Source organism: Hylobates moloch, unplaced genomic scaffold, assembly GCF_009828535.3.
Source record: "Hylobates moloch isolate HMO894 unplaced genomic scaffold, HMol_V3 SCAFFOLD_5, whole genome shotgun sequence".
Lineage (NCBI taxonomy): Eukaryota > Metazoa > Chordata > Mammalia > Primates > Hylobatidae > Hylobates > Hylobates moloch.
In genome coordinates this window covers 61,388,869-61,406,216 of record NW_026652280.1, presented here as the reverse complement: position 1 = coordinate 61,406,216, position 17,348 = coordinate 61,388,869, and the positions used below count along the sequence as shown (strand labels likewise).

General features: G+C 35.7%; 1 protein-coding gene across 3 annotated transcripts in view; it reads right to left on the bottom strand.

Moving 5' to 3' along the window:
* SMCHD1 (structural maintenance of chromosomes flexible hinge domain containing 1) overlaps positions 1-17,348 on the bottom strand; it is a 155,120-nt gene that overhangs the window by 74,141 nt on the left and 63,631 nt on the right. For all 3 annotated transcript variants that reach the window (XR_009213508.1, XM_032152699.2, XM_058438574.1), the window contains 6 exons: positions 13,987-14,131; positions 11,653-11,749; positions 9,579-9,651; positions 7,514-7,653; positions 6,688-6,822; positions 3,584-3,811 (listed from right to left, as the gene is read on the bottom strand). Coding sequence is in view for 2 of the 3 variants with exons in the window: in XM_032152699.2 (XP_032008590.1) it covers positions 3,584-3,811; positions 6,688-6,822; positions 7,514-7,653; positions 9,579-9,651; positions 11,653-11,749; positions 13,987-14,131 (818 nt within the window). In the remaining variant the exon portion in view is untranslated. The remainder of the gene's footprint in view (positions 1-3,583; positions 3,812-6,687; positions 6,823-7,513; positions 7,654-9,578; positions 9,652-11,652; positions 11,750-13,986; positions 14,132-17,348) is intronic.

The window sequence follows — 17,348 nt, the reverse complement described above, 5'->3', positions numbered from 1 at the left end:
TCTCTAACCTCCTCCATTGGTCTATGTGTTTGTTTTTGTACCAGTAGCATGCTGTTTTGGTTACTGTAGCTCTGTAGCGCAGTTTGAAGATGGGTAGTGTGATGCCTCTTATTTTGTTATTTTTGCTTAGGATTACTCTGGCTATTTGAGCTCTTTTTTAGTTCCATATGAATTTTAGAATAGCTTTTTTCCAATTCTGTGAAAAATGACAGTAGTTTGATAGGAACAACACTGAATCTGTAGATTGCTTTGGGCAGTATGGTCACTTTAATGATACTAGTTCTTCTGACTCATGAGCATGAAAATGTTTTTCTCTTTTTTGGGTATCATCTACGATTTCTTTCAGTAGTGTTTTGCAGTTCTCCTTGCAGAGATCTTTCACTTCCTTGGTTAGATGTATTCCTAGGCATTGCGTTTTTTGTGGCTACCATAAATGGGACTGTGTTACTGATTTGCCTTTCAGCTTAAAACACAGTACAGAAATGCTACCGGTTTTTGTACACTGATTTTGCATTCTGAAACCCTACTGAAGTTGTTTATCAGCGCCAGAAGGATTTTGCCAGAGTCTTTAGTGTTTTCTAGGTATAGAATCATCTCCACAACGAGGAGACAGTTTGACTTCTTTTCCTATTTGGACACCTTTTATTTTTTTCTTGCCTGATTGCTCTGGGTAGAACTTCCGGTACTATGTTGAATAGAATTGTTGAGAGCAGGCCTCCTTGTCTTATTCCAGTTCTCAAGGAGAATGGTTCCAGCTTTTGTCTGTTCAGTATGATGTTGGCTGTGGGTTTGTCATGGATGGCTCTCGTTATCTTAAGGTGTGTTCTTCAATGTCTAGTGATGGCTTTTATCACTAAGGGATGTTGGATTTTATCAAAAGCATTTTCCGCATCTATTGAAACCACATTAAATCATACGGTTTTAATTTTATGTGGTGAATCACACTTTATTTGCGTATATTGAACCAACCCTGAATCTCAAAAATAAAGCCTACTTGATCGTGGTGAATTAACTTTTTTTTTTTTTGAGATAAGTCTCGTTCTGTCGCCCAGGCTGGAGTGCAGTGGCGCAATCTCGGCTCACTGCAACCTCCGACTCTCGGGTTCAAGCAATTCTCTCTCTCAGCCTCCTGAGTAGCTGGGATTACAGGTGCCCACCATCACGCCTGGCTAATTATTGTATTTTTTTTAGTAGAGATGGGGTTTCACCATCTTGGCCAGGCTGGTCTTGAACTCTTGACCTCGTGATCCACCTGCTTCGTCCTCCCAAAGTGCTGGGATTACAGGTGTGAGCCACCACGCCTGGCCCGTGGTGAATTAACTTTTTAATGAAAATCACTAATATTGTTTCTTAGTTTATGCTGCTCTAATGTTTTTAGTTACCTTTTTATCTTTTAAAACCAGCTTTAGTCTCTGTTCTTCATTGTATTAAAAAAAAAAAAAAAAAGGAAAATAAGCAAGTAGGAGTTCCACAAAAAAGATAAAAGGCTTTCCTCACTCACCCTGGCTGTGTACTCCCCTCAATAGATTCCCCAGCTCAGTTCAGGCTGACTTCCTTCTATCTTGGCTTAATTCTCTCAACACCACAAAACCACTGTAAAGGCTGTACATTCAACTTAAGTAAAAAGGAGTATTCACTATCTTTTACTGTCAATGAAGAAGTGCACAGACATACATAATTACCAAATTAGAGGCAAAATGTGTCAAATGCAGGCAACAACCTTAGAGAAGGTATGATAGGGACAGGCTCTCCAGTCAGTGTTTTTCTTAAACTTCTTAAGAAAGGAGGAAGTGGAAGCATGATTGTGAGAAAGCAAGGAAACAGTTCAGAAGCCACATCCCTGGCACCACTATTAAACCACTACTTACCTTCAAATCTGCTTATAGAGATAAAAATGGCTTATCTCCTTTCTAAGCAGAATCAGAATTATTTCTATCTCAATTCTCTCTTCCCTCATTATGAAGAGGGAAAAAAAGCTGGCTAGAACAAGGATTGTTCCAAATAAGATTTTAAAACTCAGGTCAGTTGAACCCATGGCTAAATAATTCTTTTGAATTACCAGATCTTATGTTTGGAAACACAAGATGGGTATGGTGTATACCAGTGTGAAAGAGCAATTCCTACACAGTGCCAAATGTGTTAACTCTCCAAAAATTTGGCTAATTGGGACTCTGTACTAAGAGTCTGTGAATGTCAGCTCTCCAGACATGGAGGAATGCTTATTTCTAACTACCTCAAAAAGCCTGGAATTCTGATAAATTATTTTTCCACACTTGGGAATTTTATCTCCATAGACGTCAAGGGAAAAAAGTACAGTAAGTTCTGTTACAATGCTTACTTTGAAAACGCAAATTTGTTCCAGTACAATTATGTTTACTTTGAAAATGCAAATTTGTTCCAATACAATTATCAGTAAACAACTTAAGCATAAGGCAAATTTTACTTTTGCTTAGGTACAATTTCATCTATGAAAAAACTAGGTCAACACAGAAAACTGTACCCAGCTGAACCAACCAAGTGGGAACACAAAAAATGTTGCACCTCAAACACCTATCAGTCACCTCAGTTGGCTATGTGTTAATGAGCCACGCTCATCCACAGACTGTTAAAACAACTTTCCTCTCACTTTCAGACAACCTTCCTTCCACCACTTCACAGTAACTCAAAAGCTGCAATCACTGCTTCATCAAGCTAGGTAACCTCCCATATTATTACAGTATTTATGTATTTCTTAACATTTAACATGTATTATCATTATTGTTTTTGCCACTATTTTATTAGGTTCTCTTAACGGGTTACTGAGAAAGTTTGAGTATTGTGCCTCTAGTTTCCATTTTCCCTCATAAGCCCTGTGATTTTTTATTGCACAATTTTGCACAGCAGAGTGATTTTGGAGAATGTATGTGTCTCATTATAGAACAACAAACTGAACTTTGAAAGAAGCAAGCATAGACTGTCCACTATTCTTTCAGTCATTCATAAAGGGAATGCTAAAAAGCTGTCTACTTTATGTAATAAGACTCTTAACATTTTGATTTGGCTCCCTGTTCAGTGAGGTGTTAAGTTTCAATATGCAGATTCAACCCTATCAAGTTACAAATGTCATATTTAGATGACAGCAGGTTCATGAGGACCAACAAAACTCTTTCCTGAGAATCGTATTTTTAGAGTGGTATACCAATTTCAATAATTTCCAATGGCCAAATAGAGGCTCTGTGGTTAACAACACTGTTTCACTGCTTCAGAACTGCTACCAATTTATTGCTAGCTTTATCAAGGTGATGTTGATTGTGATTGCAGAAGAATAGCTAGTCAGGAAGAGCACAACTAAACAAAATGCCAAAACCTAGATTTTTAAGTGTCAAAATCATTTTTCTAGGTATAATTTTGTCACACATGAATCATTTGCATTTCAATCTATTCCATGAAAAAAGCTTATTCTGCTTAGAATTTGAAATGATAGTATAACTTTTCTGTGACAAGCTTCTTATTTTAGAGGCTACCCATAAAACGCTTGTTCAGTCTTACAAACATAAAATTTAAAAAAGTTCTTACAAATAACCAATCTGTTAGAGATACTTACTTTAATTTTTTCTGCTAAAGCTGATGTTATATTGATTTCTCTTTCTCCTTCATCATACATTTGAAAAATAAGATTATGCATAATATCACCCGCTATCCAATTAACCTCATCCTGATGTTTGATCTGAATTGCCTTTTGTCCTTCTACACTGAATATTTGTAGTCTTGCAACATGGCTACTGGGAAGCAACTTAATAGTCTTCTCCACAGGTGCCACATCTTTACAACTCTAGAAAGAGAAGAAAACACAAACACTGAGTGATATCTGGAACTGAAATTTTACACTCCTGAAGAATTTACTTTCAATATTATGGAAGACCATCTCATACACTGTTATACTCACAGGTTTTGTCATTAAGATGGCATTGTACTATTAATAATTCCGTATTTTATACCATCAGGTTATAAATAGCAGTGGCCACATTCTTAAAACAAAAACAATTATATTTGGACTAAAAGGATTCCCCTCCTCTTTTCTGTTTTTTAATTTTTTTTTGAGACAGAGGCTCGCTTTGCCTCCCAGGCTGGAGGGCAGTGGCATGATCTTGGCTCACTCCAACCTCTGCCTTCTGGGTTCAAACCACTCTCCTGCCTCAGCCTCCAGAGTAGCTGGGATTACAGGCGCCTACCACCACACACAGCTAATTTTTGTATTTTCAGCAGAGATGGGTTTCACCACGTTGTCCAGGCTGGTCTCAAACTCCTGACCTCAGGTGATCCACTGGCCTCGGTCTTCCAAAGTGCTGGGATTATAGGCGTCAGCCACTGCGCCCGGTCCCTTCCTCTTATTTCCAAGTTTCTTTAAAAGTATTGCCATCTTGTGAAATTTTAATTATGTTACATACTCTGTTAGTATTTATGAATAATAAAGATGTAAGAAATTAAGAACTTTCCATAAAATCAGAGACAAACAGCTACCATAAAATACATTATTTAATGGTAACAGATTACATTAAGGCTTTCAGTATTTTTTCAATTCATAACACATTGGGGTAAGTGATCAAGGTTGTTTAGAGCCAGAGAAGGCCTCTAGATGCCCTAAAGACAACAGGTCAATATACTGGCATATTTACAATTTATTATTGGCACACCAGTGTTCTACAGATCAAAGAAAAGACCTAGATTATGCTATATAAATTGATCTTAGGCACACAAAATTAAAATATTACATTATTTCATAATCTAGTTATAGTCCATTCAACAGTATACATTAAATTTTAAATAAGTTTAAACATAAAATACCTTTATAATCTTACTTAACTCGTGTCTCCTTCCTCATCCAGTTGTAGCCATTTAACTTATGGAAGCCTATCCACGTGAGTGATATTAAAAATTCCTGCCTCATGGAATGTCAGGCACATAACCATCTTCTGTTGTATCTTACTTGCCTTACTCCTAAACTCAGTTATTGCCACTGGATAACATTTTGTAACTGCATATTAGAGGATTTATGTTGGTGTTTGTTTTAATCGACCTGAATTATTGGTCTTCTCCTGAGTGGTCTGTAGTATTTACAAAAGTCCTAATGCCTGCTGCTCTTGCCTCCAAGTCCAGATTCCTCCCTAATTCATAGTCATCTTTTGTAAGAAAGTGTGCTCAAAAGTATGTTGCCCATATTATTGCATAAAGAAAATGCATAAAAAATACTTTAAGGTTATCAAATATAACCAGCTTAAAAAGAACTGGAATGAAGTCATCTCATCCTAATTTAAAAAGTAAAAGACATCTTGTATCCATCTGAAGTTCAAGCTATGTTAATAACTAATGTATAATTAGTAGGAAAGTATGAGTTAATCAACCAATTAGATTATCTATCACCATATCAATTACTAAGAAATCACATTTAAGTATTTTACTTAAGTATCTGTTATCTTACTCAGCAACCTTAGAAGTTTTACTTAAGTATTTCTTATCCCACTCCGCAACCTTAGATTGTTTCCAGCTCCTGCCTCCATGTTGGCTTTGCTATCAGCCACGATGAATCGCCAATAAAAAGTATCCTACTGGCATATGATATAGAAATCCCTTTGTGGGCCAGGCACGGTGGCTCACACCTGTAATCCCAGCACTTTGGGAGGCCGAGGCGGGTGGATCACGAGGTCAGGAGATCAAGACCACCCTGGCTAACACGGTGAAACCCTGTCTCTACTAAAAACACAAAAAATTAGCCGGGCGTGGTGGTGGATGCCTGTAGTCCCAGCTACTCGGGAGGCTGAGGCAGGAGAATGGCGTGAATCCAGGAGGCAGAGCTTGCAGTGAGCCAAGATTGCGCCACTGCACTCCAGCCTGGGCAACAGAGCAAGACTCCATCTCAAAAAAAAAATAAAAATAAAAATATAAAAAATCCCTTTGAGTAAAAACACAAATAAAAAGCTATGTGTGTATAGAAAATTATATACAAAAATTAAAGGTTTATATGTCCTTTCATGGTGGTTTAAATACAGATATTTACCAAGCTTTCTAAAACAAATGAGAATGATAAAAAGCAAAATGGCTGGGCACAGTGGTGCACACCTGTAACTTCAGCACTTTGGGAGGCCAAGATGGGAAGACTGCTTGTGAACAGGAATTTGAGATGAGACTGGGCAACACAGCAAGACCCTCTTTCTCAAAAAATAAATAATCAATAACCAGGTGCATTGGTCCTTGTCTATAGTCCCAGTTACTTGGGAGGCTGAGGTGAGTGCATCACTAGAGCTTAGGAGTTGGAGGCTGCAGCGAGTCATGATTGTGCCACTGCACTCCAGCCTAGACAACAGGGTGAGACCCTATCTCTTTAAAAAAAAAAACAAAAACAAAACAAAAAAAAAGCAAAAGAATAAAATTATGTATTTTAATAGAAGAAAAATATTTTAGGGAAATGTAAATCAATAATAGTTATAGACACTATAAAAGACACTGTAAAAATCAAGACAATTACTAATATTTGACACAAAATGTTAAAATAGTCAGCATTTCATATTGTCTTTGCTTTGCTTTGGCTGAAAGAACCACAAATACCTCATTTTCAGAAGTTAGCAATTTTGCAAAAAATGTTATTAGGCAGTTGAAGACTATTTGTATGAAGACTCAATATAATATCAATAAGTAACAATAATAACTTACAGGTATTTCAATTCTTGCTTTAAGCGTCTGGTCTTTTTTAATATTCTGAACTTGAATTGCGGATCCTGTTAAAATACTGGTTCCGGAACTACTGCAATCTACAACATAGACTGGAAGGTTTGGAGCACCTGAAAACTATTTGAAAGATGCAAAATAATGTAAGACCCCTATTAAATATATTTGATTATTCCGTAATTGTTCAAAGTTTCAAATAATTCAGTAGAGCTACTATTTCTGGCAATGAATAAGAAAATTCTAAGTAAAAGTCACTAAAACTCTAGAATATTGAACAAAAACAGTAATTTTCTACTATACTATGTAAAAATTATCTGTCTTGGAAGGAAAACCAACTTCCTCAATTACAATCCTTTTCTTTTTTACTTAACTGGATTTTCTTTTTCTTTCTGTGGTCTTTTACCTACCTTCATTTAACCATCATTCCCAATTTTTTTTTTTTTTTTTCTAAAGTAAAGGAATAAAGAATGGCTACTCCATAAGGCAGAGCAGACCATTCCCAAACCTGAAAGACATTTTTGTCTCTACCTATTCATATATAATTCATGTGAAATGAGAGGCATGGAGTAAAGAGAGGAGAGGTGAGTAAACTTTTATTCACAAATTTATGAAACTGGGCACAGTTGGCATGTTTATTGGTTTAGGAATGATGAAAAAAAAAAACTATTGGCAATAAGATCCCACAAATCCCTTGGAATAATCATTTCAGACTTAAATCCTATGTAAGGCTTACTATTAAGTGGCTAAAATAGTCATTGCCACTTACTACAATGGGACTCAAAATAATCTAAATATCTTCCAATAAGCTTACCTTACAATGAACAATCAATTTTGGTTGTGCTGTTATGTTGTCTGATTCATCTAAAACTTCCACCTGAAATGGGAAAGCTGTTCCATTTTCTATAACTAAAATTTCGGAATCAGGTTTCACTTTCAATCGACGAGGGTGACCTAACAGTGAATTATACAATAAAATACATATTCAGGTTTCAAAGACTAAAGTACTGAAATAGCAAAAGAAATAACTTTAACATTAAAGACTTAATATTTTATAAATATTGCAAAGAAAGAAAAATATAGGCAATGTCCATGTTGAATCAGTTTCATCCCAAAATGCATAGATTCAATACATGACAAGACTTATCTCAATTGTATAAAATGCTCGGTGTCTAGGCTAAGTTTTATTCCATAAGGTACAACACAGTGATAATTCATATTAGAAATCACCTAAAATCTTTAAAAGATACTGGGAAAAAGGTATTCAAAAAGAAAAATAACGGCTTATTAAAACTACCAATTTTACATGATGATTTTTCTGGCACAAGTAACTATATGTTTTAGACATTCAAAGAATTAGATCTTGTAATGACATCATCAGGTCATTTACTTGTTTGATTGCCCACTATCTCTGATGTCATAAGCAATTAACATCACGAATTTCCTCTAAGATTAAGAAAAGTAGACTTATACTTCCACAGTAAGCCAGTCTGATTCGTTCATAAACACTGATATTTTAAAATTCAATTAATGCTACGTACTGATAACGCAAGTACATGGAGAGAATTACTGAAAATATTTATTTTATTTTGTACTAGTATTAGTTATATTCATTTATTTCCTATATATGAAGCACTGTGCTAAGTTTTTTTAAGTACTATTCTTACATAAACTTCACAATAATCTTAATGAAGACGTTACTATTATCATCCCCATTTTACAGGTAAGGAAACTGGGATTCAGAGAAATCAAGTATTTTGTCCAGGTCACAAGGCTAGTAAGTAGCAAACATAGGTTTAAATCCTGGTTTGTAATTTGAAACTCCTTGACTTTTATCACTACACCATGATACTTCCTATCTACCCCCCAAAAAGAACTATCTAGCTACTAAGAATTGTACTAGTCAACTCCATACTTTTAATAATCTAACCTCTCAAATAAATGAATGTTTGTTGATACGTATGATTTTTTTCTTATACTTCCACCAATGGACCTACCTAAATTCTTTTAACAATTCACACTGGAGGGAAATGTCATACAACTTCAATTTGTGAAAGCAAATAGATAATATGTTTCTTTTTGCCTAAAACCAGTAAAAAGGTCACACAGATATGGTTGTGGTATTTTTCATTATCAGAGCTAAAACTTACATGCTAAACACTGCTGTGTTTTACAGGTGCAGGCAATTCTTACTTGGTACAGTAGGTGTTAATGAAAACTCATGCATATTGGAACTGCGTCCTCCATTGAGTACTACAAAACTGTGCAAGGCAAGGACTACCTGTAGTAACTCATTTAATCCTCCCAACAACCCCAAGGGAGTAGATATTATCTCATTTTACACATGAAGAAATTGAGGTATAGAAAGAGTTTACCTAGATACTAACTCAGAAGGGCTGACTCCAGAATGTACTTAAAACCTCTACTACAGACTACCTCTCAAATTAGCCAGCATATTCTATCCTATGTAACTTTAATGCAACTTCATTTTCTCAAGTTGTCATTATCAAGTTAACTTAATAAAAATAACATTAGAAGTTTTTCTTCTTAAAATATGAAAGTTTTATCAACAAAATGTAAAGAACAGACCCATCTCTAATAAAGCCTAATAGATATATTCCAAGAAATAGTTCCCCAAAACATTTTCAATATCCAAAGTTTTCTCCCAAGGTTATATTCAGAATGTCAATAACATCTTCCTAAATGTTTTCCTTTTTAAAAACTGGTCATTTCTGTCAGTGCTGTGGTTTGACATTTAAATGTATTTTCACGATTTATACCACTACTAAAAGCCCAAAAACCTCTAACTTTGTATCATTATACTTTAACATAAGAATATTATTTTAAATAATTATGAATATTTCTTGAAATAATATTACCAGGTAGAAATCTAGTTTTCAAAATCTGTGAGTCTTCTTTTAAGCCCGGCAGAGTAACCTTCAGATTATAATTCTGTTGGAAAAAACAGTAAAAATTAAACCCAGTTCTAAATACATACTTAAGTAGTTTATCACATCAATTCTGATTTATATTTTGGTTTTATTTTCATACCATTGTAGAAATTACTTACCAATTTTATACTTACTAAAATTATCATATATGGAGTCAGAAATCTTAGAGGAAAAAAATTGATCAATACTGCTTCCTTATAGACGTGAAATGAAGAGAATTATGGTAGAATCTACTTTTCCAAAATAGGAATATAATTTTAGGATCAATTTTTCTCTTAAATTTTTATTCTAGAAAGGCATAACCTCTGAATAATTATCATAATCAAGATAGATATTATAAAACATATGAAATAGTAAAGTAGAAAGAAACAAAAACCACAAAATTTTGAAATGCAATGTGGTACTCTATATTGGATCCTGGAACAGAAAAATAAATTAACTGGAGATAAGTAAAAAATAGTCCACAGTTTTGTCAGTAGTATTTTGTCAATGTGTGGATAAATATATAAAGCTCTGTAAGACATTAACAGAGGAACTTTCTACATGCAACCTCTCTATACTATCTTCGAACTCCTTTGTAAGTTATTTCTTCTAGTTATTTCAAAATAAAAAGGTTTTTAAAATCTAGAATTTTTTTTCTTTTTTATTATTATACTTTAAGTTTTAGGGTACATGTGCACAATGTGCAGGTTTGTTACATATGTATCCATGTGCCATGTTGGTGTGCTGCACCCATTAACTCGTCATTTAGCATTAGGTATATCTCCTAATGCTGTCCCTCCCCCTCCCCCCAACCCACAACAGTCCCCGGAGTGTGATGTTCCCCTTCCTGTGTCCATGTGTTTTCACTACTCAATTCCCACCTATGAGTGAGAACATGTGGTGTTTGGTTTTTTGTCCTCGTGATAGTTTACTGAGAATGATGGTTTCCAGTTTCATCCGTGTCCCTACAAAGGACATGAACTCATCATTTTTTATGGCTGCATAGCATTCCATGGTGTATATGTGCCACATTTTCTTAATCCAGTCTATCGTTGTTGGACATTTGGGTTGGTTCCAAGTCTTTGCTATTGTGAATAGTGCTGCAATAAACATATGTGTGCATGTGTCTTTATAGCAGCATGATTTATAGTCCTTTGGGTATATACCCAGTAATGGGATGGCTGGGTCAAATGGTAGAAATTTTTAGTAAGTTTATCTTACTAAAGTCAAATTTTCTGTGAATTTCAAGTTCTTTTTCCAGAAAAATCTGAATTCAGAAAGAATCAAGAACTCAATTTTTGACTTGATTATACAAAGCAGCATATAGTACTTGAAAAAAATACACATGCTCTGTTTTAAACATCACACTGATAGGGAAAATGTTTAAATATTTAAAGTAATGATACACTGAAAAAAATTTAGCTACAGTGTCCCTTTTAGTCAATGAAGTCTATTAGCTGCTTTACAGACCTAACTGAAAAATTACCTTATTAGAGTTTCTATCTTTAGCTTCCCTGTTTTTTTTAGACCAACAAACTAGGCATAGGATTCCTTCCTTAACTGTATCTCTCACCAAACACTTCCTTTTATCTAAATACCAAAGTGATATGTTTAAAGATGTGAGCTGAAATTTCTCGTATTTCTAATTGTCATTTTTGTTCTAAGAAAAATATTCAAAAGTGGACAGAAACAGTAGGAAAGAGGAAAAAAAAAAACCAGCATAGTCCTGGATAACTGTCGAAAAAATGGCTTTGAATGTGAAAAAACTGAAATAGAGATAATGGGGACAGGTGAAAAATATTTAATTCATGTTTAACCAACAACAGTAGTAAATGTGCCAACTTTTCTTACAGATGTAACTGATAAGTCAGGTGGCACAATGCTGATAAATTCCTAAGAACCCAATTACTGTCATCTGTTTTTTAAAAATAGGTCATTCCACTCTTCATCTACAATTTCATTCTTACCATATGAGAAATAAATACTTAACAAGTATCATAGGATCTATACATAAGCTTACCTTGCCTTGACAAGAGTTTATAGGGCCCTTGGCTGTAACACCTCGAATTACACAATTTGGTCCTTTGGTTATTTCTTCATAATGTAAAGATAAACCACTGGGGAAAAAAAATTATTTTTTAACTCCCTTCAATTGCCTACAAGTAAGCTGCAAATGTGTTTTTGCTTTCCTATGTGACATTGGCACGCCTATTTTTCTAATAAAATATTTTTTAAATATAAAGAACAGAAAAAAATTCCAATAGATTTCTTTCACAAAGAAAATTGATCCAACAAGTATTAATAAGTGATATCAATGGGTTAAACACTGAAAATGATATAACAGATATAATGTAAAATTAAAATAGCATGTATTGAATTAGTAAAGATACAACGTAGTACCTAATCTAATGCTAGACCATGTATACAAGCCTAAGAAAAGGAAATAAATACCTAAAGAAGCCAGGTTTAAGGATGTCCTCAGCATTTACCATGAATTCTTTCAAATCTTTCACCAGTGAGATTTTAGAGAATTCTAGGCATCTGTTATTACACTGAATGGCAATTTAGGTAAAGTCCAAATAATAACAGACAGGCTTATGATGACATAAACTGGAGAGATCACCTAATCTACTTCCATGAGTAATATGGTTCCTAAAGCTGATTCCAAAGCTAATTTCATCAGATTTGACCAGATGTAGATCTTTGCAGTGGCAAAATTTTACTCTGTCAAAGGTAAAGAAAGGGAAAAAAAGTAAAAAATATACCATGATGGAGAAAAGCCTAATTTTTCTGAGGAATGGAATTTAAGTGTTTACAGGTATTTTCAGAATAAACTGTAAAGCTCATTTGAAAAAAAAGATGTAATGTGGCATACAAGATAAAATAAATCCCCTGGGAAAGATGGCACATTAAACATATACACTTACTTTCACTGTCTCTTAAAATCCCACTAATATGACAGTAAAGGGATGTATTTTATTTTTAAAGGAAAACATAAAGAAAAAATGGAAAGGAAGCAGAGACAGGGCAACCAAACTTATCTGCTAGAAAACAGGACAGACAAGTGGCAAATGATAGCAGTCTCCAAAAAGCTGAATTGTAAAATAGAAATAGAAAAAGCTAGAAACCAATCTCCACCATAGAGTGCCCAGGTACTGTTCAGAATTGGCAAAAGGAAAAGGTTTAAACAAACAAGCAAAAAGACTAATGAAAAGTTTAGATCTCAGATCTCCAGATCTCTCCTCTCTGCCTCTGGCAGATGAGTGAAAGAAGAATCTCTGAAAAGGTTAAAACAGAAGATCTCTGAACCAGAGACAGCAGGTAAGTTGAGGACGAGAATGAAATACTAAAAAGAAGAGAAGAGGTTATCTGGAACGAATGCATATGGATACTGAGACCTCTCCTCCCCAATTCCCACTCCAGCCCTGTTCTTTGACTCACTTGGAACCAAACTATTCCCTGCTCCAGGCAAAAGACTGAAGATTCTTCTTTGAGGAAACTGCCCAGTCCAAGACCTAAAAATACTGACGACAGGATTTCCCCCAACAATGTACTCCAGACAGATCATCCCACAGTGGAGCTCACAGGCAACAGCCTCTCCACACTCTTTCACCTGCATTCCAATCTCCTACTCATTTACAAGCAGATGACCAATAACCAGATATCTCTGGAGACCAAGAACAAGCAAACGACTAAGTTGGAGACAACAGAGTATCTGTATAGGTAAAAGAAAGCTTTAAAAAAAAAACCCCAACCATTTGCTTTATCAGTTTAAACGGTATTACATTCATAAAACAAGAGGGTCTTTAAAAAATTTCAGAGAACCAGAAAGAACTCACGGCAACTAAAAATACGTTAGCAGAAAGGAAAAACTCAATGGAAAGGTAGTAATCATAAGGTCGAGAAAATTTATCAGAAAGTAAAACAGAAACAAAAAGATTGAGAACATTTTTTTTAAAAATTGGGGATTAAGTCCAGAAGGTCCAACATCCAATAACTAAGAACCCTAAAAGAGAAAACTGTGATGACAGAAGACACAGAATGAAGTATTTCAAATAATGAATTGTTAAGAGACTTATCATACTTGCAAAAGTACATGGAGTAAGACATAAACACCTTAACAACTTCAGCAATAAATCCAGTCAAAATATAAACTTTAGTGAAGCAATTTATATATGACACTAGTCACAGAGGATAGCTTGGAGCTAAATTACCCAGATATAACAAAATTCACTAATATTTTAAATAATATTAAAGTTGAACACCTTACACACAAAAAAAATTGAGCTGAAAAAAAAAGAGTGAATGCTTAGCAAATATCAAAGGACAAATACATATTGATCCTTCAAATTACCTTGCTTCAAGAACTGGCTGAATATCAGTTACTAGTTGACTGGTATGACCAAATTCATCCTGAAACTCCAGAGGGATATTAAATGGAACTCCAACACGAAAAGGAGGATCCAGATGACCAAATGAAAATTTCTCTGGCTTACCCTCTTTAACAAAAACAAAAATGAAATGAAAAGCAAGTACATTGGTCAGAAAATCCATTGGGGGTCAAAAACAGATCCATTTCTATATGAGAAATTTTAGAAATCTATTTTAGACTATGCTAAAAATAACATTTTAAAATCAGCGCAAAAATTATATGTTATGCAGACAATCCACTTGGGAAAAACCTCCCGAGTAGCTGGGATTACAGGTGTGTACCACCACACCTGGATAATTTTTGTATTTTTTGTAGTGGCAGGATCTCATCATGTTGCCCACACTGGTTTTGAACACCTGAGCTCAAGCTATTCACCTGCCTCCCCAGGCGTGAGCCACCATGCCCAGCCATTATACCTTTTCATAGGAAAGAACTTTAAAGGCAAAACATGATATTCAATAGTTATAAAATGATATATATGATGAAGTTAAACAGAAGCTCCACGTGAGAAAATACTTGCAACATGTGTAACAAGGAAAATTCAGACTACATGAAGCCCTCCTATAAATCGGCTGTTCTCAAAGTGTGGTCTCTAGTCTTGAATTTTTAGCATCCCCTGAGAACTTATTAGAAATGCAAATTCTAGGGCCTATCTCAAACCTGCTGAATCAGAAACTCAGGGTGAAATTCAGCAAGCTGTGTTTCCTTTCAGGTGATTCTGATACAAACTCAAATTTGAGAACCACAGCTTTAAACTATTAAAATGGGTACAGTAAATGAACAAGTATTAGCATACAATGTCCAATAATGGCTAGAAGAGGTACCTAATCTAAAAATTAGAGAAGCAGTTTCACCACCAACTATGCTAAATAAATATATAGTTCAGCCAGGAACGAGCATGCAGTCAATTGGAACTCTCATAGTGAGAAGTGAAGGTACCATGGCATAGCCTTCTGGGATGTCCACTCTTGGTATTACCCTAAAGAGATTCTAACATATGTACAGAAAGCAGCATAAATTTTTTTTCCCCAAAAAGCACTTCAGTTTCTAATAGCCAAAAACTTGGAAACAATCAACACAATTCATCAACATGAAACTGCTTTAACTACAGCACACTCATCTTATGAAAATATGTTCCACAGATGTTAAAAGAACATAGTAGACTTACGTATAAAAAAATCTCCTAAAACATTTAAAAAAAAAGAAAACCACACTCCAAGGTGGGCCTTCTTGATATCACAGCTACTTAGATCAGTTCTCTCCAAAAACCCTGTAACAGTGACTCTACAAAAGCAGTAAAGAAAAAAGATGAGAGTAATAGAATTGGAAAGCCAAAGAACATACGAATAAGTGTAACTGACTTAGCGGAAAGACCCAAGAACATCAAATACTCAAACAACAAAGCAAGCAGAGACTGAATCTGATTCACAGTTATCAGACACCCATAAGTCTCAGGAATGGCTGTATAAAGTTGTAGTGAAATTGAAATAAAACAAGAAGGTTGGCTGAAGTCAGTTTGAGAAAGTTTCCCAGATCCCCATCCTTCAATGCATGGGCTAGTCAACGACTCTCCTCATCCCCAGCAAAAGATGGAAGGTTTATTCTTCAGGGAAAGAAGAAAAGGTCTAGAAGTGAGAGACACAGCACTACTAAAAGTGTCACTGACCAGGCGTGGTGGCTCAAACCTGTAATCTCAGCACTTTGGGAGGCCAAGAAAGCAGGACAGCTTGAGCCCGGGAGTTCAAGGCCAGCATGGGTAACATAGTGAGACCTTGTCTGTATTTTAAAATCTAATCAATTACATTTAAAAGTGTCATTGAAAATAGGAAAGTATTTATTGAAAATAGGAAAATCACGTGGAAAATTATATACTAAATGTGAGGACCCCCACAAACACACACAAATGGTCTTTCCCGGCTTGGTTCCCAAAATGCTGGCAGCTAGGTCTTTACCCTTTTAGCAGGTGACTGAAAGGCTCCACTCTGGGAAATCTGAATAGCCAAAGAGACAAGACCTAAACATTCTCATATCATAATTTCCCCCAAGGAAATTTAAGTTTTTAAGTGCCCTATTCTTCAATGTTAGCAAATCACTAATTATATAACAGAATATCTAATAAAAAAAGCAACATGGAGGAAACAAACTATGAATCAGGAAAAACGCTGTAAGAAAAACCTCCACTATTATTAATATCCTCAGAGAATAAAGATACTGAATTCATGAAGTAGGAAGAGAATGCTTAAGGAATTGTTTAACAAGATTATTTTAAAAGAGATTTTAGAAACTAAAAATGGTAGCAAAAAGGAAAAAATAGAAAGCATAGAACATCAAGCTGTTAAGAAAATCTCCAATAAGGTAGTAAAACAAAACCAAGAGATGGAAAGCAGGAAAAACAAAAATAATATACCAATCCTGAAATCCAACATCCTAACATTAAATGTTTTAGAAAGAAAGAACGGGCGGGGCACAGTGGCTCAAGCCTGTAATCCCAGCACTCTGGGAGGCCGAGGCAGGAAGATGGCTCGAGGCCAGGTGTTTGAGGCCGAAATGGGCAACATAACATAGCAAGACCCTGTCTCTACAAAAAAATGTTTTTTAAAAATTAGACAGGGCCAGGTGCGGTGGCTAACATCTGTAATCCCAGCACTTTGGGAGGCCGAGGCCGGCGGATCACCTGAGGTCAGAAGTTCAAGACCAGCCTCACCAACATGAAGAAACCCCATCTCTACTAAAAATACAAAATTAGCCGGGCGTGGTGGCACATGCCTGTAATCCCAGCTACTTGGAAGGCTGAGGCAGAAGAATCGCTTGAACCTCGGAGTCGGAGGTTGCGGTGAGCTGAGATCACACCATTGCACTCCAGCCTGGGCAACAAGAGCAAAACTCCATCTCCAAACAAAAAAAAAATTAGGTGCAGTGAGCTGCAATCACACCACTGCACTCCAGCCTGGGCAACAGAGAAAGACACTATCTCCAAAAAAGAGAAAAGGCCAGGTGCAGTGGCTCACACCTGTAACCCCAACACTTTGGGAGGCCGAGGAGGGTGGATCATGAGGTCAGGAGTTCGAGACCAGCCTGGCCAACATAGTGAAACACCGTCTCTACTAAAAATACAAAAAAATTAGCCAGGTGTGCTGGCAGGCACCTGTAATCTCAGCTACTTGGGAGGCTGAGGCAAGGAGAATCGCTTGAACTTGGGAGGCAGAGGGTGCAGTCAGCCAAGATTGTGCCACTGCACTGTACTTCAGCCTGGCCAACAGTGTAAGACTCCATTGAAAAGAAAA